Source organism: Acomys russatus, chromosome 29 (assembly GCF_903995435.1).
Source record: "Acomys russatus chromosome 29, mAcoRus1.1, whole genome shotgun sequence".
In the NCBI taxonomy this organism is placed as follows: Eukaryota; Metazoa; Chordata; class Mammalia; order Rodentia; family Muridae; genus Acomys; species Acomys russatus.
In genome coordinates, this window is record NC_067165.1 from 19,011,361 (window position 1) to 19,038,274 (window position 26,914).

The 26,914-nt window shown below is 47.1% G+C and overlaps 1 protein-coding gene across 2 annotated transcripts in view; it reads left to right on the plus strand.

The window, feature by feature from the left end:
- Mtf1 (metal regulatory transcription factor 1) overlaps positions 1-26,914 on the plus strand; it is a 38,117-nt gene that overhangs the window by 7,707 nt on the left and 3,496 nt on the right. For both annotated transcript variants that reach the window (XM_051171351.1, XM_051171352.1), the window contains exons 3-9: positions 10,814-11,052; positions 11,857-11,988; positions 14,680-14,753; positions 15,347-15,483; positions 20,347-20,424; positions 23,793-23,895; positions 24,401-25,002. In XM_051171351.1, coding sequence (XP_051027308.1) covers positions 10,814-11,052; positions 11,857-11,988; positions 14,680-14,753; positions 15,347-15,483; positions 20,347-20,424; positions 23,793-23,895; positions 24,401-25,002 — 1,365 coding nt within the window. The remainder of the gene's footprint in view (positions 1-10,813; positions 11,053-11,856; positions 11,989-14,679; positions 14,754-15,346; positions 15,484-20,346; positions 20,425-23,792; positions 23,896-24,400; positions 25,003-26,914) is intronic.

The following is a 26,914-nucleotide window of genomic DNA, read 5'->3' on the forward strand; positions in this document are numbered from 1 at the left end:
TTTTGGTTTTTTGAGACAAGGTTTCTCTTTGTAACAGCTGTGGCTGTCCTAAAATTTGCTCTGTGCTGGGTTTAAAGGCGTGTACCACGACTGTCTGGCTCCTGGAACCTGTTATTTTTGTTTTGTTTGGCTTTTTGAAGACAGTTTCTCTGTGTAGCCCTGGCTGTCCTACTCACTTTGTAGACTGAGCTGGCCTCAAACTCACAGAGATCCACCTGCCTCTGCCTCCCGAGTGCTGGGATTGAAGGCGTGTGCCACCACTGCGCCCGGCTCCTGGAGCCTGTTTTAAGCATGGGTTTTGCTGCATGGCATTCACAGGTACTGCTCTTGAGAAATTGAATCTCCTGATAACTACGCAGTCTTCTTGGCTTCCTAAGCAGCTTACTTTCTGAGTCAGATGTAGCCTGATTTTCCTGTTTACCCCCGATTGTTCCTTTATTTACTTTCATGTGCAGTTGGCTTATTGATTGCTTTTTTTTTTTTTTCATCATGCTTGCCTTGCGCAAAAACAGGCCAACCAGAGCCTTGCCACATATACCGTCTCCTCCCCCCACAGGGCCTCTGGGCACCCTGATTCCTAATTCACACAGGAGGTTCTAACCCTTACTGTTTCCTGCTTTCGCCCTGCTGCTTGGTGGCTTTGAGAGGTTCTGTCCAAAACATTGTCATTCTGCCCAGACGCCGTCTGTATACCTGAAGGCTTTCCCCTCCCAGTTGCTAAGCAGCTGTAACTCTGGTGGGTTCTTGTGGTCCATGGTTCCCCAAACTATCTTGCATATCTGCTCTTCCAGAGACCCTGCCAGGGAGTGTCTAATTGCCGCCTTGCCGCCTCTGTCAGCACCACAGTGATGAGCATAATGCATCCTCCACTGTTGCCAACCTTCCCTCTCTTTTCTTCTAAATAGTTGGTAGATAGACATGAAGAAACCCAAGGCTCATAGCTGAAGGCATTCTCCATGATGTCCTAAGCAGTCCCGAGCGTTGGCTGAGAAACAATGGCCTTTCTTGCAAGAAGCAGATGCGGTGGTCTCTGCAGTTTGCTCCTAGTTTATTACCCAGTAGTTGGATTAGTTTTAGCGGCATTCTAAAGGAGGGGAAGAGCTCTTTCTCCTTTCTTCTCCTCTTTTTAAAAATTTAGACTTAAAAAAAAATTGCTTGGCCAGGTATGGTGGTGCACACTTTTAATCCCATAGCTGTATCTCTGTGAGTTCGAGGCCAGCCTGGTCTACAAAGCTGTCCAGGACAGCCAAGGCCACACAGGAATTCCTGCCCCCCTCCCCCAAAAAAAAAGGAAAGAAAGAAAAGAAAAAATTGTTATTTGTAATTTTTTTGTTTGTTTTTTTGAGACAGGATCTCTGTATAGCCATGGCTGCCCTGGAACTTGCTATGTAGACCAGGTTGGCCTCAAACTCACAAAGATTCTCTTTGCTTCTCTCTGCCTTCCAGGCACTGGGATTAAAGTCATGTTTCACCACACCTAGCTGACTTTACTTAGCCTGACAGATTTTAAGTAAGATTAAAGGGGTTAGAAGTGGCACGCCTTTATTCCTGGCACTCAGAGGCAGAGGCAGGTGGATCGCTGTGAGTTCGAGGCCAGCCTGGTGTACAAAATGAGTCCAGGGCAGCCAGGGCTACACAGAGAAATCCTGTCTTGAAAAACCAAAAAAAAAAAAAAAAAAAAAGTGGCATGGTTTTTGCCTGTAATGGCAGCAACTTGAGGCTGAAGCAGAAACTTGCTGTGAGTTAAGGCTGGCCTGGGCTATGTGGTGCTTTCCAGGCCAATGAGAAATTCTGTGTCAAGAAAACAAAAGGGAGCAAAACAAAAGTGAGGGGGCTTTGGCTCCAGCATTCAGAGCCTTTCTGCAGTTTGTGCTTTATTTTAGGAACACTGATTCCAGTCTTGTTCCTCAGCGGATCCTCTGGGAGTGGAATCTTGCGTTCAGACGCCAGGGCGTTCGCTGTGCTGGCGTGGAGACACCCACCCTCCCCTCTGCACACCATGATTACATTTCTTCACAGATCTTCAGCTCCCACAGGAGTGCCATTGAGAACTAGGACAGAGGAACTGTCACTGCTTGAAAGGGTAGCGCTAAGGATCCATTCATTTCCCTCCCAGCTTTGACTTAACCAACCTCTGCCAGATGTCGGCCCTGAGAACCCTCTAGCTTGCTGGTGGCTCTGCGGGGCCAGTTTGTTAGCCTGTCTCCTCCAGCTTGGCATGTGTGTTGCTTGTCTGTCTGTCCCTGTCACCGAGGCCCTCTGGCCTGGCCTGCTTGGTTTTAAGTTGGTTATGGAGGAGTTCTGGGTCTTAGGCTGTATTAGGTACTGCTGACACTTTGCTGTGAGAACAGGAGAAAGTACCTGGATTTTAGTGTTTTCCCCCTTATTTAAATCAAGCTTTTTCAAAAAAAAAAAAAAAAAAATCTTCAAATGATTTCAGCCCTGGTCTCATCTTAGTGTTCGCGTGTGTACTAGCTGTGCAGCCCTGGGCAAGCTGCTGTGTTCTCTGAAGATCAGTCGAGACTTATGCAGTGTGGAGCGTACATCATATATGCCTCCGACGGCAGGCACTTGTCTGGCATATCGGTTCTTCACCTGCATGCTTTTTCTTTCTCCCAGGCTCTTGTTCCCAGAGGTTCAGAGGTCAGCTCCAATTTCAGAAAGGGTGAATGTGGTGAGACTTCTTCACTAGGAACTGCTTTGGGAAGCATGTTCTCCTTGAGACAGGCTGTAAATTGTTGTTGGTGGCATGCGTGTTTGTGCATAACTTTAATCCCAGCACCGAGGAGGCAGAGGCAGGCAAATCTATCAAAGACAGTCTACAGAGTTCAAGGCTAGCATGAGACTGTCTTAAGCAGGGGTGGGGTGTGGGTGTGATTGGGTTCCAGGAGAACCCACAGCAATCTTGGTTGCTAGAGCTAACAAGCTGAACTTTCATATTAATGTCACTGTAGCTGATGGGCAGTATGTCTTTTGTTTTTGTTTTAGGGGAGCTAGGAACCAAGCCCAGGGCCAGACAGGGCCAGGCCAGGGCTCTACCACTGAGCTATTTCTCCAGTTATCTTCTTTTGGTTTTTAATTTAAGTTTATTTACATGTATGAGTATTTTGCCTGTATGTATGTCTGTGCCCCACATGTGCGTCTGGTACCTGTAGAGGAAGACACCCGATCTCCAGCAACTATCGTTATAGCCTGTTAAAAGCCACTGTGGAGGGCTGGAGAGATGGCTCAGTGGTTAAGAGTGCCACCTGTTCTTTCAAAAGTCATGAGTTCAGTTCCCAGCAACCACATGGTGGCTCACAACCATCTATAATGGAATCTGATGCCCTCTTCTGGTGTGCAGGTGTACATGAAGGCAGAGCACTGTATACGTAATAAATAAATAAATAAATACATCTTTTAAAAAAAAGTCACTGTGGAGGTGCTGGGAATTGAACTTGGGTCCTCCTAACTACTTAGCCATCTCTCTAGTTCCGTGTGTGTGTGTGTGTGTGTGTGTGTGTGTGTGTGTGTGTGTTTTCTCCCTAAGTTGTTCAGGATGGCTTTGAACTCACTCTGTAGCGTAAGGAGTGTTGTACTGGGACCTCTTTCCATGTCTTCCTGAGTAGCTGAGGTCATAGGTGTGAACCACCAGGCCAAGCTTTTAAATGTGTTATAAAATGAGGGTGCTCGTGTTCCTAGACAGGCTGCTGACACCAGTCCTTGCCATAGGCAATCTGTCCTCGTTCTTGGCTTCTTGGCATGTTCTTGGACCAGGTCACTGAAAGTTACTCCCATGGTGGACATAGGGGGCACCAATATCCTACAGCTAAAAGTGAAGGATTTAATACAATTTTGCATTTTCACCTTTTTAACAACCATAAAATAGACAGTTAGTCCCTATCTTACAAAGGAAAAATTGGAAGCATAGAAACAGTGCTGGGAGGCAGAGACAAGAAGGACCTAAGGGTTCTCTTCTCTGGCTGTAGAATCTGAGAGCTCCAGATTCAGTGAGGAACCCTCTCTCAAAAAAGACTTGGAGGCCTTGGTGTGCCGGTCACGCCTTTAATCCCAGCACTCAGGAGGCAGAGGCCTGCCTAGGAGACATAGATGAGATCCTGTCTATAAAGAAAGGCTGTGGAGCAAGGTGACCTCGGTCTCATGCATGCTCACACACACGAGCACGCACCCTCATACCCATGAGCACACACATGTGCAAATAGAAGGATCCGCCTTTTAAGTGGTGAAATTAAGACTGGAACTTAGGGCTGTCAGATGCCACAGTAAATGCTTTTTATAACACACCAGTTTACAAAGGTGGTAATAGTCAAGACATAGGCCTATTGGCTGATAACAGGGTAAGTGGGAGTTCTTAGGTCTGCATGGCCAGGGGTATGGGGTGTGAACACAGCTCTGGAGAGTGATGGATGTATGAATTCAGTGCTAATGGGCATTGAAAAAATGGGATCAGTTTAAAGCACTTAGACTTGTGACTCGAGAGTTTTGATTTTCCATTTGGAATGGAAGAAATCGGTGTTCGTATGGGGAGGGAGCAGGCACAGAAGGTGAAGAAAGGGCAAAATTGGTTGCCCTCCACCTCCTCACCCCCACTCCTCACCCCCGCTAAGGTGTTTTTGTTTGTCAGGCAAGTGAGCTCTGTAGCTGTAAGCGGCCAATCATTTGTTTACGAATGTGTGGACCCAGGAACTCCCTCTCTTTATGGCAGCATGTAGAATTGGGTTCTTTTTCTTCCAGCAGAATCTCAGCGTGCCCCACCCCCCAGCTGTGAAAGTTTTGTCCCCTGAAATTCCTCAGCTTCCTTTTCTGTCCATGCTCATCTCCTGCACCTGTTGTCCTCTGCATCTGTCCTTTGAGCGCTGTGATCAGCTTTGCTAAATGCTTGCTTCTGCCTTAGAACCGTTCAGAACACTCCGCAAGTCCCTGAGCCCTTGGGCCTCCTGGACAGTCACAGCGTTACACTCTGTGCTCAGGGAACTCACCAGGGCCCTCTGTGCCCTTTAGCAGTCCCCTACGACTGTCTGGGGCCATGTGGGAAATTAAAGTCAGGCTTAGATTTTTTTCTTTTCCCAAGACAGTTTCTCTGTGTAACAGAGCCCTGGCTGTCCTGGCCTCGCTTTGTGGACCAGGCTGGCCTTAAACTCACAGAAGTCTGCCTGCCTCTGCCTCTCGAGGGCTGGGATTAAAGGTGTGCGCCACTACGCCCAGTTCAGGCTTAGAGTGTTAAGGTTCTCTGAAAAGTAAGTTTTCCTCCTGTCCCGTGGGGCAGGGGGGGGTTCCTATTACAGATACTGACACCCGTTTTGACAAATAGACTACTTATGTGTGACCTCTCCCTAAAGTCTCTGGATTTAGCTGGATGTCTCTCTGTAGAAAGCTTACCTCAGCCTGGCTTAAGTCCTGTTCCTGTGTATGGCTCTGGTGTGCTGAGTAGGCGCTGTCAGCGCAGCCTCGCAGACCATGGTCCTGCCTGTCCGATTCTCCTTTTTGGTTTGAACTTGATGAGAACAAGGGCCTTTGTTGTTGTTGTTGTCCTTGGCAGAAAACATAGCATAACTCCGGAGCACAGCTCCTCAAGCCCATATATGCTGGAGTTTAGTCTTATTTAAGATACGTGATGCTGTAGCATCTTCTTTGTGGCCACGACACAGGGCAGTTTCCCCCCCCCCCCCACCTTCGTGTTCTGATCCCATTTGAGGAGGTTTTGTGAAATTTGTTGCTATTTAAGAATAGTTCTGAAAGACACTCCATAGTGGTGTCAGTTTATTTATTGTCTCCAGATGAAATGAGGAGTTAGTGGGAAAGAAAGCATCTAGTACTCAACACCACTCTTATTTTCCTTTCCTTTTTTTTTTTTTTTTTTTTTTAAAGCTAGGATATTTGCTATGCAGCCCAGCCTGGCCTTGAACTCCTGTCAGCCCTCCTGCCTCAGTCATTCTCCTGAGTGCCACCATAACTGACTTCTGTCCTACCTTTCAGGACCTTTCCAGTCGGGTGCTTTTCTGACTTGGTGTCGTTGGCCTCTCTCCCTTTCTCATTTGCCAAGTTTTCCTGAAAGCATAGTTGGCTGACTGTTCCCATTCCAGCCACCGCCCCACCATCCAGTGCTCGGGCTGCCTCAAGGAAAGCTGAGGTCTTACCAGCTTGCATGTGTGTGCTGTAGTGTATACTCACACATGTGTAAATGCACATGTGTACTCATGGATTTAAAAGTCGATGTCCAGGACTTTCCTTGATCACTGCGCTTGATTTATTGAGGCAGCACCTCTCACCAAACCTGGAGCTCACCCATTCCCGCCTGTCTAGCTAGCTGTCTTTCCCTGGCAGTCCCATCTCTGCCTCCAGAGTCTAGAGATTACAGTGGTCCCCGGGGCCACGAGGCTTTTATGTGGTTCCGGAGTCTGAGCTCTCGTCTTCACACTTGCATAGCCGACCCCTCATCCAGGGAGCCATCCGTGCCCAGCCCTTAAGAGCCTGTCACTGCTTTCCTGGGTTTCGTTCAGTCAAAATATAAAGGGAATGAGTGCCACTTCTTTACAGGGCCAGTCCTGAAGTTGTCAAGTTGTCAAGTTGTCAAGTGAATGAGACAGTTACAGTCCCTGATGTCATGCAGTTTAAGTTTAGGTGATACGCAGACATTCATTCATTCATTCATTCATTCAATTCTACATGCTGCTTGCCCAGCAGTTAAAGGTAATAATGGAAACTGTTTAATTATATACTTGTTTAATCTTAATTGTATCTTCTACATTAAAGAAAAGGTGGTTCTCTCCGCTGAGGATATTTCCAGAAACACTACTTTGTCTCAAGTGTCTGTGGATACTCCGGCGGCTTATATAAAGGCATTGCAGTGTTTGCATGTATCCTGTATTCCCTTGGATACTTGAAATATTTCAGGCACTTATTTGTGTGTGAGCACATGTGAAGGTCAGAGGTCAACTTTGTGGACTTTGTTTTCTTCCACCTTCACAGGTGTCCCTAGGATTGATCTTGACAGCAAGCGCCTTTGTTCACTGAGCCGTCTCACGACTGGCCTCTTCTGTATACTTTATATTAGCTTAGCCTGCTTATGATACTTCTTCTTCTTTTTTTTTTTTTTTTTTAGTTTTTTCAAGACAAGGTTTCTCTGTGTAGCCTTGGCTGTCCTGGATTCACTTTGTAGACCAGGCTGGCTTCGAACTCACAGAGATCCGCCTGCCTCTGCCTCCCAGAATGCTGGGATTATAAGCATGCACCACTGCTCCTGGCACTTATGATACATTTAATACAACGTAAACACTCTAGAAGTTGTTTAGGGAATATCAGGTGGTTCTGTATGTATTCAGCACAGGCACTATTTTTTTAACTGAATATTTTCAGTCCATAGTAGGCTAAATCCATGAATGCAGATCCCCCAGATTCAGAGGGCTGGTGGCCCAGGAAGCTGTGAGAGCCTAGAGTAAGGGTTCCTGTCACACTGGAAACCGGGGCTGCGGACCAGTCAGGGATAGGCCCTTGGGGAGGAAATATCTAATAGACAATTAAAGTTGCCACGTATGAGAATTCAGATGCCAGCAGGGCAGGAGGTGAGAGAGGGCGTTCCATTGCTACTACAGTCACAGCGTTGTCAGCTCTGTGACAACTCAAGAATGACGTGCTATTCTCACCTCCCACCCTGGGGTGGACCTTATGATGAAGACAGGGTGCCGGTTCTTACCCTCAGTGATAGTTTTGAAATTTCCATTTGTAAAGTTAGTACATATACATCAGAGGATAATTAGCAGTGTAAGTGAAGTGTCACGTGAGTGTTAAAGTTACACAATACTGGCATTTAGAGGAGGGCACTGTTGTGTTGACATGGAGTGATTATGGAGGACCTTGCGGGTAGTGAGACCTATGTTAAAGGAAGAGAGAGAGAGAGGGGCTCAGGAGAGCAAAGAAAGGGAGAAAGAGCACAGGAAAGGAGGTGGGAACTGAGAGTCCCTGAGGGTGAGTGTGCTGCTGCCGGAGCACAGGCTGACCCTTCCGCTTGCTGGTGCCTGAGTCACAGAGGGTGTGGAAGGGCTCCGGGAATACCCTGCCATTGAGACATTGGGACTCTGATGAGAAGCCATTCGGAGCGTTGTTTTAGAACTGTTCTGGCAATGACTTTAACTAGGCACCAAGGCATCCTTCTGAGTGACTCAGTTCAGGGAATACAGAGCACGACCTGTGTGGCAGTGGGAGGCTCACCATGAAGAGATGAGCAAGCACTTGTGCAAGGTCCTTTTAGGAGGTGGAGAGGAGAGGAGAAGGGGGAGGTAAGAGGGAGGGGGAGCCAATGCCCATCCCTCCCTTCCCTTCCGTAGTAGCTCGCAGACTAGCTGACAGGCTCAATCCTGTTTAAACCCAGTTTGTTCTAGAGGAGTGGTTCTCAACCTGTGTGGGCCTTAACCCCTTTAGGGGTCAACCGACCTTTCCGCAGGAGTTACTAAGACCATCAGAAAACACAGATATTTACATTACGATACATAAAGTAGCAAAGTTAAAGTTATGAAGTAGAAGTGAAAAAAATTTTATGGATAAGGGTGTTATCACATGAGAAATCATATTAAAGGCTTTCAGCATGAGGAAGGTTGAGAACCAGTGACCTAGAGCTAAGAATGCTGGAGTTTGAGGTGGGACTAGGGGGTTGTTTGGGGTTTTCTTTGTTTGTTTGCTTGCTTTTTGGGGTGCGTGGTAGTGGGCATTCAAGGTAGGGTTTCTTTGTACAGCTCTGGCTGTCCTAGAACTCACTCTGTAGACCAGGCTGGCCTCGAACTCAGAGATACACCTGCCTCTGCCTCCCAAGTTCTGGGATTAAAGGTGTGTGTCAACACAGTTGGCTGTTTTTAATTTTGTATGTATATGGGCATCTGCTGAGGGCAGAGGCTTCAGTTCAGAGTCCATGAGTGCTGGGGACCTGAGCTCAGGTCCTCTGCAAGAGCAGTGTGTACTATTAACCATGGAGAGTCTTTTCAGTGTTTTGGTTTTTTAGATGTCTTTATTTATTGTCATTTATACAGTATTCTGTCCGTATGTGTGCCTGCGCACCAGAAGAAGGCACCAGATCTTGTTATAGATGGTTGTGAGCCACCATGTGGTTACTGGGAATTGAACTCAGAACCTTTGGAAGAATAGACAGTGCTCTTATCCTCTGAACTATCTTCCCAGCCCCCTGATAGTGTTTTTTATTTGTTGTTTTATTGTAAGGATTGAACCCAGAACTTAAGCATGCTAGGCAAACACTGAGCCACACTCTGACCTCAGTTTTTCCTTTTTTTTTTTTTAAGAAACGCTCTCAAAAAAAAAAGAAGAAGAAGAAGAAAAGCTCTCAAGTAGCCCAGACTGGCCTCAAATTTTTTGTGTAGCTAAGAATGACTGAATGATCTTGAATTTATCATTTTATTTTTGAGACAGGATCTCACTGTATAGTCCCAGCTGGCCTGGGACTCTACATGTAGGTCAGACTGACATCAAATTTACAGAAACTCAGCTGCCTCTGCCTCCCAAGCCCTGGGATTAAGGTGTATATTACCACACCTGGCCAACCTTGAACTGGTTTTTTGTTGTTGTTATTGGGTTTTTGTTTGTTTGTTTGTTTTTGGTTTTTGTATTGTGATTTTCATGACAGGGTTTCTCTGTGTAGCCTTGCCTGTCCTGGAACTTACTTGTAGAACAGGCTGGCCTCGAACTGCCTCTGCCTCCCAAGATACAAGATGCTAAGTGCACACCCAGTTATGTCCTGCTGGGGACAGAACCCAGGGCTCCCTGCATGCTGGGAAAGCACTCTACCTACTGAGTTGTACCTGTCTCAGTTCTTACGTTTTTATTGATTTTTTTTTTCAAATCAAAATAATATTTCATAATGCATGAAAATTTATGAAATTCAAACTTCAGTATCTGTAAATGTTTTTGGAACATGGCAGCATTCAGTTATTTGTCTGTGGCTACTTTAACATACAGAGCAAAGGGATGTGTAGTGACATAGGCCATAAAATCCAAAATGTGTTCTCTTTGACACTTGACAGAAAACTCCATCCTTTGATCAACCACTCTCTCTGAGACAGAATGGCCATCTCCTCCCCGGGGCTTTGTCCCTCCACCCAGGCTTATTTTATCGTCTCTGTGCCAAGTCAAACCCAGGATTCCCTCTGTTTCCTTTTTTTTTTTTTAAGCCAGGGTTTCTCTGTGTAGCTCAGGCTGTTCTGGAACTCACTCTGTAGACTCAGAGATACACCTGCCTCTGCCTCCTGAGAGCTGGGATGAAAGCTGTGTACCACCACTGCCCAGCAAATTATTCCTAATTCTTATGACAGCTTTTATTTCATTTATTTTAAAAATCTTATTTGAAGTATTTTTAGTTATGCATGTGTTTATGACTGATGGGGGTATAGGTGGGCGAGTACAGGTTCCTGGAGCTGGCGTCAGAGGCAGTTGTGAACCGTCTGATGTGGATTGGAGGACGGAAGTCAGGTCCTTTGCCGAGCAGGACGTGCCGAGCTGTCTTTCCAGCAGCCACCTACAACCACTTTTATAAAGACAGACTTAGGTTTGGGTTGTAGCTCAGTTGGTCAAGTGCTTGCCTCGTGTATACAAGCCCATAGCCACTCCTTGGCATCGCATGGAAACCTAGGCGTGGTGATCCGTGCATGTAAGCACTCAGGAGGTGGAGTGGGACAGGAGGGACAGAAGCTACTGGCCTTAGTCTTTACTAAGCTAAGGGTTACAAGTTTGCTGTCACCGTGTCCCGAGGTGGAGAGATGAGGTCTAGGCAGCCATTTCCCCCACTGATTAGGTGTCCCATGTCCTCCGTCAGGTGAAGCGGTACCAGTGCACCTTTGAGGGGTGCCCCCGCACCTACAGCACAGCAGGCAACCTACGCACCCACCAGAAGACTCACCGAGGAGAGTACACCTTCGTCTGTAATCAGGAGGGCTGCGGCAAGGCCTTCCTCACCTCCTACAGCCTCAGGATCCACGTGCGAGTGCACACAAAGGAGAAGCCATTTGAGTGTGACGTGCAGGGCTGTGAGAAGGCGTTCAACACACTGTACAGGTCAGCCACTGCACGGCTCCGCCAGCCTCTTGACTCTGAGCTTGAGGCCGCAGAGCTCTCCTTCCTTGCATATGACAGCTTTGGGGACTTGGAAGACATAGTTGTTCCCACCTATTTAAAAGGCATCGTTGGAGCTTACGACCCATGGGCTGGGTAGACATGTTGGCATGTCTCTGTGCAGCTCTGCATCTCAGGGGGTTGACATCATGATCTCAGGGTGTTAGTAGCTGGCTTAGAGTAATCTTCCCATTAGCACGAGGCTAAGTTGGCACAAAGCTTTTGCGACAACTGTCTTCTGTCCTGAGAGGCGGGGTGTTGCCCACCTGATGTCTGTTTCTTTTTCCATATTTGTGTAAGCAAACTTACACAAATCTTCACTGTCAGGCATAAAATAACAGTAGCTAAGACCATACCGTTCTGAAAGTGCCTGGTCTTGTTGATCCTGGAAGCCAAAGGCCTGGTTAGTACTTGGTGGGAGAAATAATAATGGTTCATACTGATGCCTGCGCTGTGCAAGGCACAATTCTAAGTGTTGGTCCCATAACAGCTGGTGAGTAGACAGAGCACAGAGAAGTTCTGTACGGGCCCTGCCTAGTAGTTCAGAGCCAGGAATTGAACCCAAAGGAGTCTGGTTTTGGTTAATGCTCACACCACTGTGGTGTTTCCATTTCTCTTTGGCTGAGTTTGGGACGCTACTATGCTCTGGTACAGCACTCTGGTGCAGTTGGTCCTATGGTGTGTTAGGCTGGCGCTGGGAGGCTCTGGTACATTCTGCATGGGGCATCTCTCTGGGACATTTTGCAGGTTGAAAGCACATCAGCGGCTTCACACAGGGAAAACGTTTAACTGTGAATCTCAAGGCTGCAGCAAATACTTCACCACACTCAGTGATCTGCGGAAGCACATTCGAACCCATACAGGAGAAAAGCCATTTCGGTAGGTCTTGCTGTTTTCTTTTTGCCACCAATTGTTGGGTATCCTGAGAGGCTCTAGGACGTTTCCAGAGTAGGAAGAAACCCTTAACCCATTTCTTTCTCTGATAGTGTTATCGTACTTACCACAGGGTAGCTGTGAGCAACTGCTGCCGGGCCAGGAGTGCAGGCCGGCTCAAGAGCATGGCCGTTATGTCTTTCTTTGTTGTGTATTCTTTTAAAGGTGTTTGTTGAAGCTGACTCCTGTAGTAGATGCTTTTCTTTGTACTAGGGAAATGCTGAGGACCTTAGCCTAGGACACAGAGTAGACCCTGTGTCAACACCCTTCCCTCTAAGCAAAACAAAGCATCCTGCGTTGAGTGGGAAGAGCCACAAAGCTGTAGAGTGTTTGATGCTGTCAGCCAAAGTGCCTGGGCGCGTGGAGAAGGGAGGCCCACCTAAGAACAGGGACTTAACGCTGTTTCTGAGCATGCGCAGTCTGAGTTGTCACCGCTTACTCATTCGCCGCTGCATTTAATGCCTCATGCGTGTATACATCCAGGACCACATGGCTTTTTGTGTAAATATGTCCAAATCCATGTCTTTATTTTATTTTTATTCGTAAGTATGTATCTGTGTGAGTGCATGTCATATGTGTGCTGATGCTCAGGGGCCAGAACAGAGTGTCAGGTCTCCTGAAGCTGGAATGAAACTTGGGTCCTCTACAAAGCCAGCAAATGCTCTTGAGTCCCCAGCCCCAACGTCCACAGTAGATAAATCTCCTTTCTAAAAGCTAAGCCCTGAGCGTTATGGCTAGTTCTTGGCTACAGAAGGCACGAGGTGGCTTTTGTCCCATCTTTTTTCTCTGATCACACATAACGTGTGGCATAGTTCCAGGTACTCAGTAAGTGTTCAGAGGCAGCCTCCGATGAGTATATGACATTTTTATAGGATAATCGGTTTATCAGGATCGCCAAAGCTGACATTTTCCATAAACAGTGTCCCTGAGTTCTGACAGGGGATAGTGCTTAAGGTTACAACATCAGCTGTTCGGCCTTTCCATTCTCCAGTCATGCACCCTCTGTAGCCACTTAGGGGCAGCTGAAAAGTGTTTGGGAACAGCTAGCATTTAAACACCAATTAAATGAAATTGAGGTTTTAAATTACAGATATGTTCCTGAGTCTCAGCCCCTTGAACAACAAAGGGTTAGAGTTGTTAGTTATTCTGCAGATGCTTAAACACTCTTCCCTCCAAGTTGCTAGGGGGACTCTTATTTCTATATAGATACATGGATTTATTTTTGTGATGATTAAAACAGTTTTGTCTTGAATATTAGAAGGGACCTAGCTAGATACAGTGGTGATTATATGTGACTAAAAATAAAATCTATTTGGTCATATCTACAAGTATTAATTTCTTGCTATGTAAAGCAATGTGAAGAACTACATAAACCGTGCCCTTGAGAAAGCAGATTTTAAAAAGGGTGTGCACACATCTGGTGGTACACACCTCTAATCTCAACAGTAGGGGTGAGAGGCAGGTAGATCTGTGAGTTCCAGACCAGCCTGGGCCAAATACTGAGACCCTGTGACTGACTGACTGACAGACAGACAGACAGACAGACAGACAGACACTCTCACCCCAAATGAACACAAAAATGAAATAAGATTGGAAATGAGAGATGCCCTAAAGGGAGCATGTGATAAATGCATTAGTAATCCTGAGGAGGTGAAGATTGTTCCTGGCTTTGATTCTCAAGAAAGTGTGTGGGGCTAGGGGTGTAGCTCAGCAGACATTCATGGTGCCCCGGTCGTAAGCTTTAGCCCTGTAATCTGCAGGGTGAGTTGAAGGCCAGCCCCAGGTGCAAGAGACCTTGCCTGAGACGGGGAGGGAGTGAGCTAAGTGTGGGGGATCCTGGCCAGTTCTCGAGCACAGCCAGAGCTTCGCATCTTGCTTTGTGTTCTTGTGCTGTATTTCTGGCTTCAGGTGTACTACTTTTTTTCTCCCTGTTTTGAGGCAAGGTTCACTTTGTAGCCCAGGCTATCTGTGAATTTGTGAGCCTTCTCCTGCCTCAGCCTCTTATGTGCTGGGATTATAGCTATAGGTGTGTAGGTCTAACTCTTTTACTACCCTTGGTATGCATAATCATTCAGTAGCCATAGATTTTCTACATAAACTTTGACTGTCAGCACAGGTCTACTCGGTAATTAGATTTTTATCCTTGGGATGCTCTCAACACTTGACTTACCTACAGCCAAAAGAGTCCCATCTTGGACTCTCAGTTCCTGCTGACTCCAGCTATGCCATCTTAACTTTCCCTTTTTCTTATATACATACATTTATTTGTTTGTTTATTTGTGTGTGTGTGTGTGTGTGTGTGTGTGTGTATGTGTGTGTTGTGGTGTGTCCATACACCTGTGGCAGTCAGATGACAGCTTGCTAGAGTTGTTTCTCTGCTGTCATGTGGGTTCCAGGGATGGATCTAAGGACATCAGGCTCGGTGGCAAGCACCTCTGCCTGGCCTAGCCATCTTGCTAGCTCCCATGTTTTTGTTTTTTTGTTTTTCCACGTCCTCTCACTCCCATCTCTAAACCCTTGTGACCAATCTGATCTCTGTGTTCCAGACATTGTTCTAGTTTGTGTGCACAGGGTGCTCAGGATAAAGTTCTCTACTCTACTGACTTTTGTTTGTCTTTGCTTAAACAACTTATTTAGATGTGATCATGATGGCTGTGGAAAAGCATTTGCAGCAAGCCACCACCTTAAAACTCACGTCCGTACACACACTGGTAAGTTTAGGATGGATTCCATTTTTCTTCTTTCTTTCTTTCTTTCTTTCTTTCTTTCTTCCTTCTTTCTTTCTTTCTTTCTTGTTTTGCTTTGTTTTCAAGGCAGGGTCTCTTTTTGTAGCCCTGGCTCTCCTGGAACTACCTAGATAGACCAGGTTGGCCTAGAACTTGAGAGATCTGCCTGCCTCTGGAAGTGCTAGGACTAACGGTGTGCACTGCCATGGCTGGGGCAATCTCTGTTTTCCCTTTAACCTTTAGCAGACCTCTATCCAGGTTCCTCTTGAGACCTGTAAAACTAGGAGAGAGAGTGAGCACCGGCAGCATGGCCTGTGTCTTTCATGACTGACCAAGTCCAGAATTCAGCCTTAAGCCATGAAAGGAGATAGGCTGTGAGGAAGCATCCGTCTCCTCAGGCCTCCAGGTGCAGGCGTAGGCCAGTGCTGCCACTTCCCTCTGCGTGGAGCTTTAAGACTGTGAGTCAGCACTAGTTGGTTCTGTTTGGAGCAGCTTTTACTCAGCCCTTCTCTGAGTTAGAAGGGGAGAGTTTTCCTGGTGCCGAAACTAACATGGCTTCTTCATTTTCATTCCTGCAGGTGAAAGACCGTTCTTCTGTCCCAGTAATGGCTGTGAGAAGACATTTAGCACCCAGTACAGTCTCAAGAGTCACATGAAAGGTCACGATAACAAAGGCACTGCATACAGTGCGCTTCCTCAACACAATGGCTCAGAGGTGCGTTGTTGTTGTCTCTGCTCTGACCTGGGCACCCCAGGACAGTGCTGTCTACATCTGCTGAGTCCCCCGGTTAACTAGGGGAAAAAGAAACAGAGTTAGTCTCTGTGTCTCTGCAATGGGATGGTGGAAGCCAAAGTCCACCAGCAGCCTCCCTGCTCCGCCCTGCTGTATTCGCATCCAGTAGGCATGAGGGCGAACAAGCCGTTGACTGGCTCTGCAAGGCGCAGGTAGAGTCTCTCTGTTACTCCCATGTGTGTTGATATATGTACAGGTACATACTAGGGAGTACGTGCTGTGTGTGCACCTGCTTGAGATCAGAGGACGTCCTTAAGTGTTGCTCCTGAGCCACTCTCTGTTTCTCTCTTTTTATTCTTTTGAGACAGGCTCTCACATTGGCATGGGACAAGTAGCCAGGCTGACCATCCAGATTGCCTCCGGAGTCCTCATGCCTGTCTCCCCTCAGTGCGCAGGTCACAAGTGTTCACCCCCAGCTTTTTTCAAAAAATATTTCTGTTTATTATTTATTTGCACGTACACGTGTGTATGGCTGTTTATATGCGTGTGCCTGAGGTTACATCATCCTCTGGAGCTAGAGTTACAAGCAGTTGTAAGCTGTCTAATGTGGGTGCTGGGAATTGAACTCGGGACCTCTGCGAGAACAATGCATGTTCTTAACCACTGAGCCATCTCTTCAGTGCCACCCCCCCAGCCCCTTTTTTTTTAAACATAGGTTTTGGGCTTGAAATCTACTGACTGAGGTATCACCCCAGCCCTAGTAGTTTTGGGTTTGGTGTTGTTTTGAGACAAAAAAATCTCATTCAATCGACAATAACTCTCCTGCCTCAGTCTTTCAAGTCCTGGCATTCTAGGCATGAGGCCCCATGCCTGACTTGGAACTCTTATGACAGTGACATTTTTCCATTTGTGACTGTAGTAGGTGATAAGTGTGTACTACTTTTGGAACAGAAACTGATGCTGCCTCACACAGCCGTCAACATCAGAGCCCCAGGCTTCGTCTGGAGGGGTCCCTTGCCCCTTGAGTTGTCTGCAACTCGGAGGAGGCCTCTGTATGCTTTAGATGATTTGGCTTGTTGCTTTTTTTTTTGAAAGATTTTGTTTATTTGTTTTATTTTATGTGGATGGGTGCTCACCTGCATGAATGTATGTATACACCACCTGTGTGCCTGGTGCTCTTAAAAGCACCCTAGAACTAGAGTTACAGCTGGTTGAGAGCCGCTGTGTGAGTCCTGGGAGCTGAACTTGGGTCCTCTGCAAGAGCAACGAGTGCTCTTAACTGTTGAGCCATCCCTTTCTTAAACTCTGAGCTGCCTCGACATCTTGCTCTCCTGCAGCTCCAGTCTAGAAAAAATTTGGGAGGTTTGCTGTTGCTTGCTCTTTCTGTTCCATTTTGTTGATTGAGTGCACAGTCACAGAGTTGGGTCATGAGGCTTGAACTTGGGTCATCAGCCTTGGCAGCAGGAGCCTTTACCCACTGAGCCGTCTTGCCAGGCCTCTTGCTGCTTGCAGTTCGGCAGCATCTGCTGACCTCTCTGTTAACCCTGGAAAGTGAGTGCTCTGTGCATGAAGGTCTGGAAGCTGGTGGAGGAGGCTGTCAGTTCCGCGTATCTGGGATTGAGGCGCTTTGTTCCGGGCCACTCCTGGTTTTTGTCCTGGATCTTTGCAGTGGGTAGCTAAGTGGCTTTATTAGGTTTTGTTGTTTGTCTCATTTTTGGTTTTCAAGGCAGGATGTCTCTGTGTAGTCCTGGCTGTCCTAGAACTCACTTTGTAGGCCAGGCTGGCTTCAAGTGCATGCTGGGGTTAAAGGCGTGCACCACAACACCTGGTTAGGCTAAGTGGGTTGTTAGCTCCTTTTCTCCTCCCCCCCCCCCCCAGACTTCCCTGACACGGCATCTGCTCCAGATCCCTCCCAGTTCACTCTTCACCCGAGCAGCTCTGCTCCAGCCTGAGGCGAAGGGCCATCTGCACCACCTCTGGCCTCCTGCCGGGTCCCTCCTTAGCTCCAGGCTGACTGAGCCATTAATCCCTTTGGAAATAATGAAATTCAGAAAGTATGAACTAAGGTATATAGTTTTGGAGGGACGGCATACTCAGAAGGTTGTGCCTTCTAATTTTTAAACAATGAAGGGCCCTTTCAGAAGCGCTCTCAGTGCCGGTTAGACACTCAGTGGGTAAAGGTGCCTGCCCCAAGCCTGAGCTTGAGTCCCTGAACCATGCTGAGTGGAGAGGACCAACTCCTACGAGTTGTCCTCTGACTTCATGTGTAAGCTACGCCCCCCTCCAGCACACCCAGAATATATATAATAAAGGCCTCTAAGTTGTTAATAATTATATGATAACTAATGTTTGTTGAATTTAAATACACACCAGAATCTGCTGGGGGCTGCTCACTCACAACTCCATGACGTATTGTTACCATTCCCACATTATTGATTAAGACCCTTAGAGCAAGGAGAAATTAAACAGCTTGTGGAGATCCAGAGCCTGCATTGTTAGACAAGCTCCCATTAGCTGTGAAGAGGGTGGCTCTGCTGCTCAGCAGCTCCAGTTCAAACCATTCTTGTGTCAGCAATCACATGGCCTTAGGCAGAACACTTCCGGTCCTGCTCTTTATCTGATAGCCAGGCAAAAACTGCTCTTTTTAAGTCATAATCAGTTTCTCGTTTTGTAGCAGTGCACGGAGACTTGAACTGTAAACAACACTGAGTGTATTAGCCAAGGTTCTCTAGAGTAACAGAACTTACAGAATGTTTCACATGTTTACCTATACACATACCTGGGAAGATTTAAGAATCCAGTAATTGGGGCTGGAGAGATGGTTAAGGGCACTGACTGTTCTTCTAGACAACCCCGGTTCAAATCCCAGCACCCACGTGGCAGCTCACAACTGTCTGTAACTCCAAGACCAGTGCACATAAAATAAAGGTAATTTAAAAAAAATCATTAGTTGTTCAATCCAGGAGGCTGGCTGTCTTAGCTGGTCTTCAGCATAGGCCAGGGTCCTGAAGAAGTAGGAAGAGGCAGGTTCTAGAGCCAGTGGAGGAAGGGCCTTGCTAGCAAGGGCAGGAAGAAGCAGACAAAGGAGAGAGAGCTTCATCTTCTGCCCTTTATACAGACTTCAGCAGAAGGCGTGGCCCAGATTAGAGGTGCCTCTTCCCACCTCACAGGATCTAGCTTAGAGGTGTGTCTTTCCACCTCGAAGATTCTGATCAGAAGCGGATCACTTCCCACTTCAAATGATCCAATTAAGCAAAAAAGCCCTCCACAGGGGTGTCCAGCCAGTTTTGAGGTTCAGTTAATTCCAGATATAGTCAGGTTGACAACTGACAATAGCCATCACACCGAGTCATGAGTCCCTCAGTGTTCGGTGTCATGGGTGCATCTCTGCATCTGCATGTGCTGTTCAGCAGAGGCTGTGTCCTGGTCTCGGGCTTCAGGGCCTATCTGCAGTGCCCGGAGTCCAGCATTGACAGCGCCAGCCTTCTGCTGACCTCTTCACACAGATGACACGGATCTTCTGCACTGTGACTGCTGTTCCTCCTCAGCACGCATGGGGTAGTGCAGGCAGCGAGGTTTCTCTAGTGTGCGGTCCAAGTCCACTTGGAACTGGAAAGCAGAATGTGGAGACGTGAGGCGTGTCTGTGTGTGTTGAATGTCCACACGGGTGGGGGTCTCTGGCCCAGGGGAGTCTAAGCAGGGCCCCACTAGATAAACGGTTGGGATTGTGACCCACGTCCAGGAATCCAGAGTTCCGAATTGCCTAAGCAGCCGGATTTGCATAGTTAACCCTCCGCACAGCTCTGAGGAGGAGCCCGGGGAACCATGTGGAGACACTAACGGAAGGAGAACTGACTTCTCAGTCAAAAGCACTACATTTGTCTTCTCTTAATTAGCTAGAGATTGGGGCACATCGCTCCCTTTCCTAGCATCAATTTTCTTGTATTTCGAATAAGAATATAAAATAATACTTTTCTAGTTCACACAAAGAGCAAATGAGTCACTTTATAATGAGAGAAATTATACAAATACTAGTAATTTCATGTTTTTCCAGCTTTTGTTTTTTGCTTTTTGTTTATGCAGTGTGAGTCATAAGGTAATTTTAAAACTATGAACCACTGGCTGGAGATGGTTTAGAGGTTTCAAGCACTGGCTGCTCTTCCAGAGGACCTGGGTTCGATTTCCAACTCCCTCATGGAGGCTTACTGTAGTCTGTAGTTCAAGTTCCAAGGAATCCAAAGCTCTCTTGAAGCACGCACACATAGTACACAGATGACACATAAAGTTAAAACAACAACCAACCACTACTAACCACTTAAAGAAACAATTGAACAGAGCTGGACTTGGTGGCGCATGCATGTAATCCGAGCAGAGGCGGGCGGATCTGTGAGTTTGAGGCCAGCCTGGTCTACAGAGTGAGTTCCAGGACAGCCAGGGCTACACAGACAAACCCTATCTGAAATATCAAACAAACAAAATACAAAACAGAAAACAGGTGAGCACACCTACAATCCCAGCATTTGGGCGGTGGAGGCTGGATGGTCATAAAGTCAAGGTCATCTTTGGTAGACAGGCCGTCTGGGCTATGTGGCATCCTGCTTCAGAAGTGGAGGCAGTGAGGAGACACGGAGGTGTTCCAGTAAGAACATGCGGTGCTTGTTTTCTTTTTAATGAGACTGTCTACTTAGCTTCTGCTTTGGCTATGTCTGACCTTCCTTAAGTGATAGATATATACAGACATTTGGACCTTAAGAACTTGGTAATCAAGTATTTTATATGTAATGTGCTCTATAATTTTCATTTATGGCTCTTGTTGCTCAAGTTAGAATTTTTTTTCTTTCACAGGATACAAATCACTCACTTTATCTGAGTGAGTTGGGCCTTCTGTCCACGGATTCTGAACTGCATGAAAATTCCAGTACAGTAAGTTCCTGAGGAGGGCACTGGGACAATCCCTCTTTGACCCAGAGTGGCCAGTTTGGAGTCTCCTGGGCTTAGCTGTGTTCAGTCGCTGACATGGAGGGTTCTTTTTGTCTACCTTGGGAATGCCTTTTGCTTAGACCATTCATTTGATGGCCGTTGGTCCCAGATTCTTATTTTACTAATTTAGGCAAATATGTATTGAGTACTGTTCTAGCAGGCACTATGCAGCCCAGTGCAGTCTGTAATGTGTAATGTGTAGATTTCAGAGTTCCTAGACTTTTCTCAACCCTGCCTGCCTCACTGCCTTAGGCTCTTTCCTTCTTAAAGCTCATCTGGCTGGGCATTTGAAGGGGGCTTCTATGCAGGCCTCCACTAAGGGACAAGCCCATTCCAACTTGTCGTTGTGGCTCAGCGATGTGCAGACCACTGCATGGAGTCTGAGCATAAGCAGCCCCGCTGTTCTATGTTTTCTGGACACTAATTTTGAGGTTTGTGCTCAGGCTAGGTGTTCTGTCACTCTTCATAATGAATAAATGTAATTGAACGTGTTTAAACAGTGACTGAGTGACTTTATAGCCGCTGTGGGAAATGCTCCCTGTTTTCAATTGTCTTGCAGACTGAGACAGTCTCACTCAGTGTAGTCCCAGCTGACCTCAAACTCAGGACTATCTTCTTGCTTTAGCCTTCCAGATGCTGGGCTACAGATGTGAGCCACCACACTGAACTGGAAAGCTCTATCTTATTAAAGTGTGGGGTTAATAGAGTCAACAGTAGCACTTAGGAGGCTGTAGGTTCTTATCTGGGTGTGATGGTACACCTCCCATTAATAGTGGACTGAGGCCAGCAAATCACTGGAGCCTAGCAGCCTGAGACCATGCTGAGAAACCTTAAACCTGCCTCTAAACTAGAAGAAAATAAAGCATATGCTCTTGTGCTTTCCTTATAGCCACAGAATCAGCATGGCTGGGAGCAATATTAAAATGTGTATTTGGTTGATACCCTATGAGAATATATAGGGGGAGGTAATCCCCCTCAGGAACAGTCATAGGGGAGGGGAATAATGGGAAAATGGGGGGGGGGAGGAATGGGAGGATACAAGGGATGGGATAAACATTGAGATGTAAAAAGAATAAATTAATAAAAAAAAATGTGTATTTGGGGGCTAGGAATTTAGGCAAGCACAATACCCTGAGTTCTACCCTCACCTTGTGCGTGCGTGCATGCGTACGTGCGTGCGTGTTGCATGCTAGGCAAGTGTACTACCCCTGAGCTGAATTTTCAGTCCAGATAGTAACTTTTCATACCTAACATTTGCTTGTAGACCTAAATGAATGTTTTTGCAAATAGGAAGTCTCAGTAAGAAACAGGAACTATTAAAAGTGAAACCAGGCAGGCGGGTGGTGGTGGCACACACCTGTAATCCCAGCACTCTTGAGACAGAGGCAGGCGGATCTCTGTGACTCTACTAAGTGAGTCCAGGACAGCCAAGGCTACACAGAGAAACCCTGTCTCGAAAAACAAAACAAAAAACCCAGGCATGGTGGTATGTAATTCTAACCCTAGTACTTGGGAGGCTGAGGCAAGAGGATTACTAGAAATCTGTGATCAACCCATACCTATATAAGTGAGACTTTCTCCAAACAAACAAACAAACAAACAAACAAACAAAATAAACCAAACCAAGCCAGGCTTGATATATGGGCATCGAGTACCTGAAAAGAATGAAGTTAAACCAAATAAATTCAAACAAGGGGCTGTCAAGACAGTTCGGTGGGTCAAGCGCTCGCCACTTAGGCCTGGTGAGTTAGGTGCAGTCGCTGGAGTCCCGTGAAAGTAAGAGTTGGCGTCACAGAGTTGTCCTCTGGGCTCCTGTCGTGTGAGACTTAAGGAAAAACATCGCGAGGGAGTCTCAGGTTAGACTTAACAGTGAAGAAACAGACGAGAGTCATCTGTTAGGTTGGCGGCAGCTTAATCTGGAGGACAAATATGAAAAAAATTAAACTCCATATTGCAGAACAAATTTTCTAAATTTTATACTCAAGACAGTTTGGATGCCCTCTAAGCCACCTAAGGACAGTATTCCTTTAATACTTATTTACTCCCATCTGTGCACCAATGTTGCACTTGTGTGTACAACTTTTGGGCTCTGGGGATTAAAGCAAGGACGTCAGACTACATGAGCAGCCTCCTTGAGCCACAGAGCCATCTTGAAGCCCAACTGTATACCATTGCAGAGGCCGTGCTGGCCAGGACTATGACGTAAGACCTTGAAGCTTTTGGGAGCCATCAGGCCATCAGGGAAGAGACCTGACAAATGGGGACTGTAAGAAGCTTGTGGAAAGGAAGGCCATTGCCAGCAGAGTGATCTCTGTCTAGAGAGGACGCCTGTCCCCTCACCTAGCTATATGCTATGCTCCTGGCACCCAGTGTTTAGCCCAGATTTGGAAACAGTTTAGTCTTTCAAACCAAGGTCATAGTTCCTTAAAGCAATGGGACTAATGTGACGTGTCTTAGTAATGGGGACTCGGTAGTCTCAAGTGGCAATTTTTTAAGATTTATTTATTATTATGTATACAGCACTCTGTCTGCATGTACACCAGCAGGCCAGAAGAGGGCATCAGATCACATTGTAGATGGTTGTGAGCCACCATGTGGTTGCTGGGAATTGAACTCAGAACCTCTGGAAGAGCAGTCAGTGCTCTTAACCTCTGAGCCATCTCTCCAGTCTCTCAGGTGGTAAATTTGTATGAGGTTATTGTCTTAAGGGTGTCTCTGTACATGAGACCTAGAAATGGCTTTGGTCTGCTCAACTTTTTGAGAAGGGGCTGGGTCCGCCAGGGGGTGGCCACTGGCCGCTTTGGTTACTGAACACTGGTTCCTCTGGACCTGCACAGCTCTGTTGTTTGTCCTGCTCTGAGCCAGTGCTTAGCCCATCCTCACCTCTATGTGGACAGTCATTCCCACTAATTCTGCAGCCAGGGATTTTGCTCTGAAGACCCTCAGGGGCTTCAGCACCCACCCTCCTCCCTCACTCCTTCCCTCCCTCTCTTCCTCTCTCTGCCATGATGGCTCACACCTGTGATGCCGCTGCAGAAAGACCGAGGTAATAGGATCAGTCAGTTCAGGACCAGCCTGAGCAATTTAATGAGATGCTGCCTCAAAATAAAGAAGCTGAGTTCTGGGGATGTAGCTTGGAGTGAGTGCTTGCCTGAGGTATGCGAGGCCCTGGGTCCATCTCCAGAACCTACAACAGGAAGATAGACACAGGAATCCTATCAAAAGATCATTCTAGTTCCCCTGCTTTGTGTGTGGTCTTCAAGGGGAAGACTGCCTCGGGATGGCAAGTCTCATGCCTTTCTCCCTGTCAGACACAGGACCAGGATCTCAGCACAATTTCACCAGCAATCATCTTTGAATCTATGTTCCAGAATTCAGATGACCCTGCAATTCAGGATGATCCTCTGCAGACAGGTACGGCTCACTTTTCAATCCATCCTTTTCCAACTCCCCGCAATGGTCCAGGAAGGTCTCCTTTTCAATCTCTTGTTGGCTTTAAAAAACAAAACACCAGCAGGAGCTGTGGACTTTTCCCTCTAGTGAGCTGCTTTGTTCACGAGTCGGGGAGACCCGCAAATGAGGCTTCTTAGGTGTAGGTAGCTCTGAGCTGGAATGGAAGGAAGGGTCTATGCAATACAGCTTTCCAGTGCCAGATGTCTCCTGACCCATTATCCAAAAAAAAAAGTCTGCCTCTTCTTTGTGCAGAAGAACCACAGGACACTTCTGTTCTGGTTAAATGTGTTTAGTACCTGTCTTTATAAAGTGTGCTTGATCAGGAAGCCTGGCACTTGGACTCAAGACAGAAAAGAAAGCGAGAAGCCAGGCCAGCTAGCAGTGGAGTGATTGGCCCGAAGAGACTGTTTTCGTGCCTCTGAGGCTTGGGATTGGGATCCATGTTGTTTCTTCTTTTCCTTGCCAGCTGCCTTGATTGAAAGTTTTAATGGTGATGCCGAATTGGTCAGTGATGTCCCACCACCTGCAGGAAATCCAGCATCTTTATCTCTTCCACTTGTACTGCAGCCTGGCATCTCCGAGCCACCCCAGCCTCTGCTACCAGCCTCAAATCCGTCCGTTCCTCCACCACCTGCTCCCTCCCTAGGACCTGGTTCCCAGCCAGCTGCGTTTGGCAGCCCCCCTGCTCTCTTACAACCTCCAGAAGTGCCTGTTCCCCACAGCACACAGTTTGCTGCTAACCATCCCGAGTTTCTTCCGCACCCCCAGGCGCCACCCCAGACCATCGTACCAGGACTCTCGGTGGTTGCTGGAGCTTCTGCATCAGCAGCAACAGTGGCATCAGCTGTGGCAGCACCAGCCCCACCACAAAGTACTACTGAGCCCCTGCCTGCTATGGTCCAGACTCTGCCCCTGGGTGCCAACTCTGTCCTAACTAATAATCCCACCATAACCATCACCCCAACTCCCAACACGGCGATCCTGCAGTCCAGCCTAGTCATGGGGGAGCAGAACTTACAGTGGATATTGAACGGAGCCACCAGTTCACCACAAAACCAAGAACAAATTGTAAGTATGACTCGGGAGCACACCCCATGGGGTGATGTGCATATGAAGGTCATGTCCAGCCCCTCCTTCTGTCGTTTTTGTAGTATTACTGGGGATTGAACCTAGGGCATCGCACATGCTAGGCAAGTGTTCTACCACTGAATGCATCCCCAGCCTTCAAAGGGGAAACGCCTAGCATGTCCAACTTGAAACATGTTTCCTTGTAACTATTTCCCCCAGTAGAGTGTTGCAGACCCAGGGGAGTGGATCATATCTAAGATAAAAGACAAAGATAAACAACTTTAAAGTTTACCAAGGGAAGGCACCTGAGCCTTTACACTTTACCTAGTGAAAACAGCTGGACGAATATTCCCTGTGAAGCTAATCACGTCATCTGGAGCCACACAGGCATGCCCAGCCTGTGGCCTGTGGGCTGCTTGTGTCCCAGGATAGCAGTGCATCTGGCTCAACATTAGCAGACTACAGCTTCCACCTGTAACTTCAAAAGGTTGGACTCACAGCAGCCTGCAGACTCCAGACGCCCAGGAATGTTCCAGGGAGGCAGAGTGGTTTTGCTTCCTTTGTCCTTTTTGCAGTACAAGATGTACATTCAAGCCAGGCGTGGTGGCGTACACCTTTACTCCCAGCATTCTGTCCCAGGCTGCCTGCTTAGAGTCTTTTTCGTTTTTTCTGGATCTGCCCTTGGGGAACTGTTAAAACAAATGTCAGTCTTTTCTCGTGTGATTTATTTGCATATTTTAAAAGTTGGGCCTCATGCCTATAAGCCCTTTGCTCAGAAGATATGGACAGGAGAACTGAGTTTAAGGCCAGCCTGGGCTATAAAGCCAGATCCTGTGGGCCACCCACCTCACCCCCCAATGTAAAGAAAAAGAGATGGTGGGGGAAGAGCAGGCACTTGTGTCTCTTCTCGGTTTTTCTCCTCTGTCGGGGACTGAACCTATGCAAGCGCTCCACCAGTGCGCTCCACTCCCCCGCGCCCGTCATTTCGTTAGAGTGCTGTCTGTGTCTCAGCCACAATCACAAGTCCTCCCAGACTTACTCAAGCACATTTTGTTGTGTTTTAAAATAGGATTTAAGCCAGGCGTGGGAGCACACGCCTTTAATCCCAGTGCTCAGGAAGCAGAGACAGGCAGATCTCTGTGAGTTGGAGACCAGCCTGGTCTACAGAGCTAGTTCCAGGACAGCCTGGGCTACACAGAGAAACCGTCTTAAAAGCAAATGAACAAAAAAAAGGAAATCCCACCAGGCAGTGGTGGCGCACACCTTTAATCCCAGCACTTGGGAGGCAGAGGCAGGCAGATCACTATAAGTTCAAGGCCAGCCTGGTCTACAAAATGAGGCCAGGACAGCCAAGGCTACACAGAGAAACCCTGTCACTGGGAGTGGGGGTGAGGGTCCCTTTAAGACAAGACTTGAAAAATACAAAACTACTTTGTTTTATTTAATTTTTATGTATATGGGTATTTTGCTTGCATGTATATCTGTGTACCACATGTGTGCAGTGTCTGAGGCCAGAAGAGGGCATTGGGTCCCCTGGAACTGGAAGTAGAGACTGTCATGTAGATGCTGGGAATTGAGCTCAGGTTCTCTGGAAGAGCAACCAATGCTCTTAACTGCTGAGCCATCTCTTCAACCCCTAGAACCTTTTAATATAATAGAAATTAGAGTGGAATGCTAGTACAGTTTTGTTTTTTTGGTTTTGTTGTTTGTTTGGCTTTTGCCTGTTTCATTTTTTGAGACAAAAGTATCTTGTATTAGGTCTGGTCTCAAACTCACTAAGTAACCAAGGCTGGCCTGAGTTCCTGACCTAGCCTTAGCCTCCTGAGTGCTGTGGGCCTGTGCACAGTGCATGGTTTCATAGCAGCAACCCGAAGGCTGGTGTTTGCTGCTTGCTCGAAGCTGAGTGTTCTCA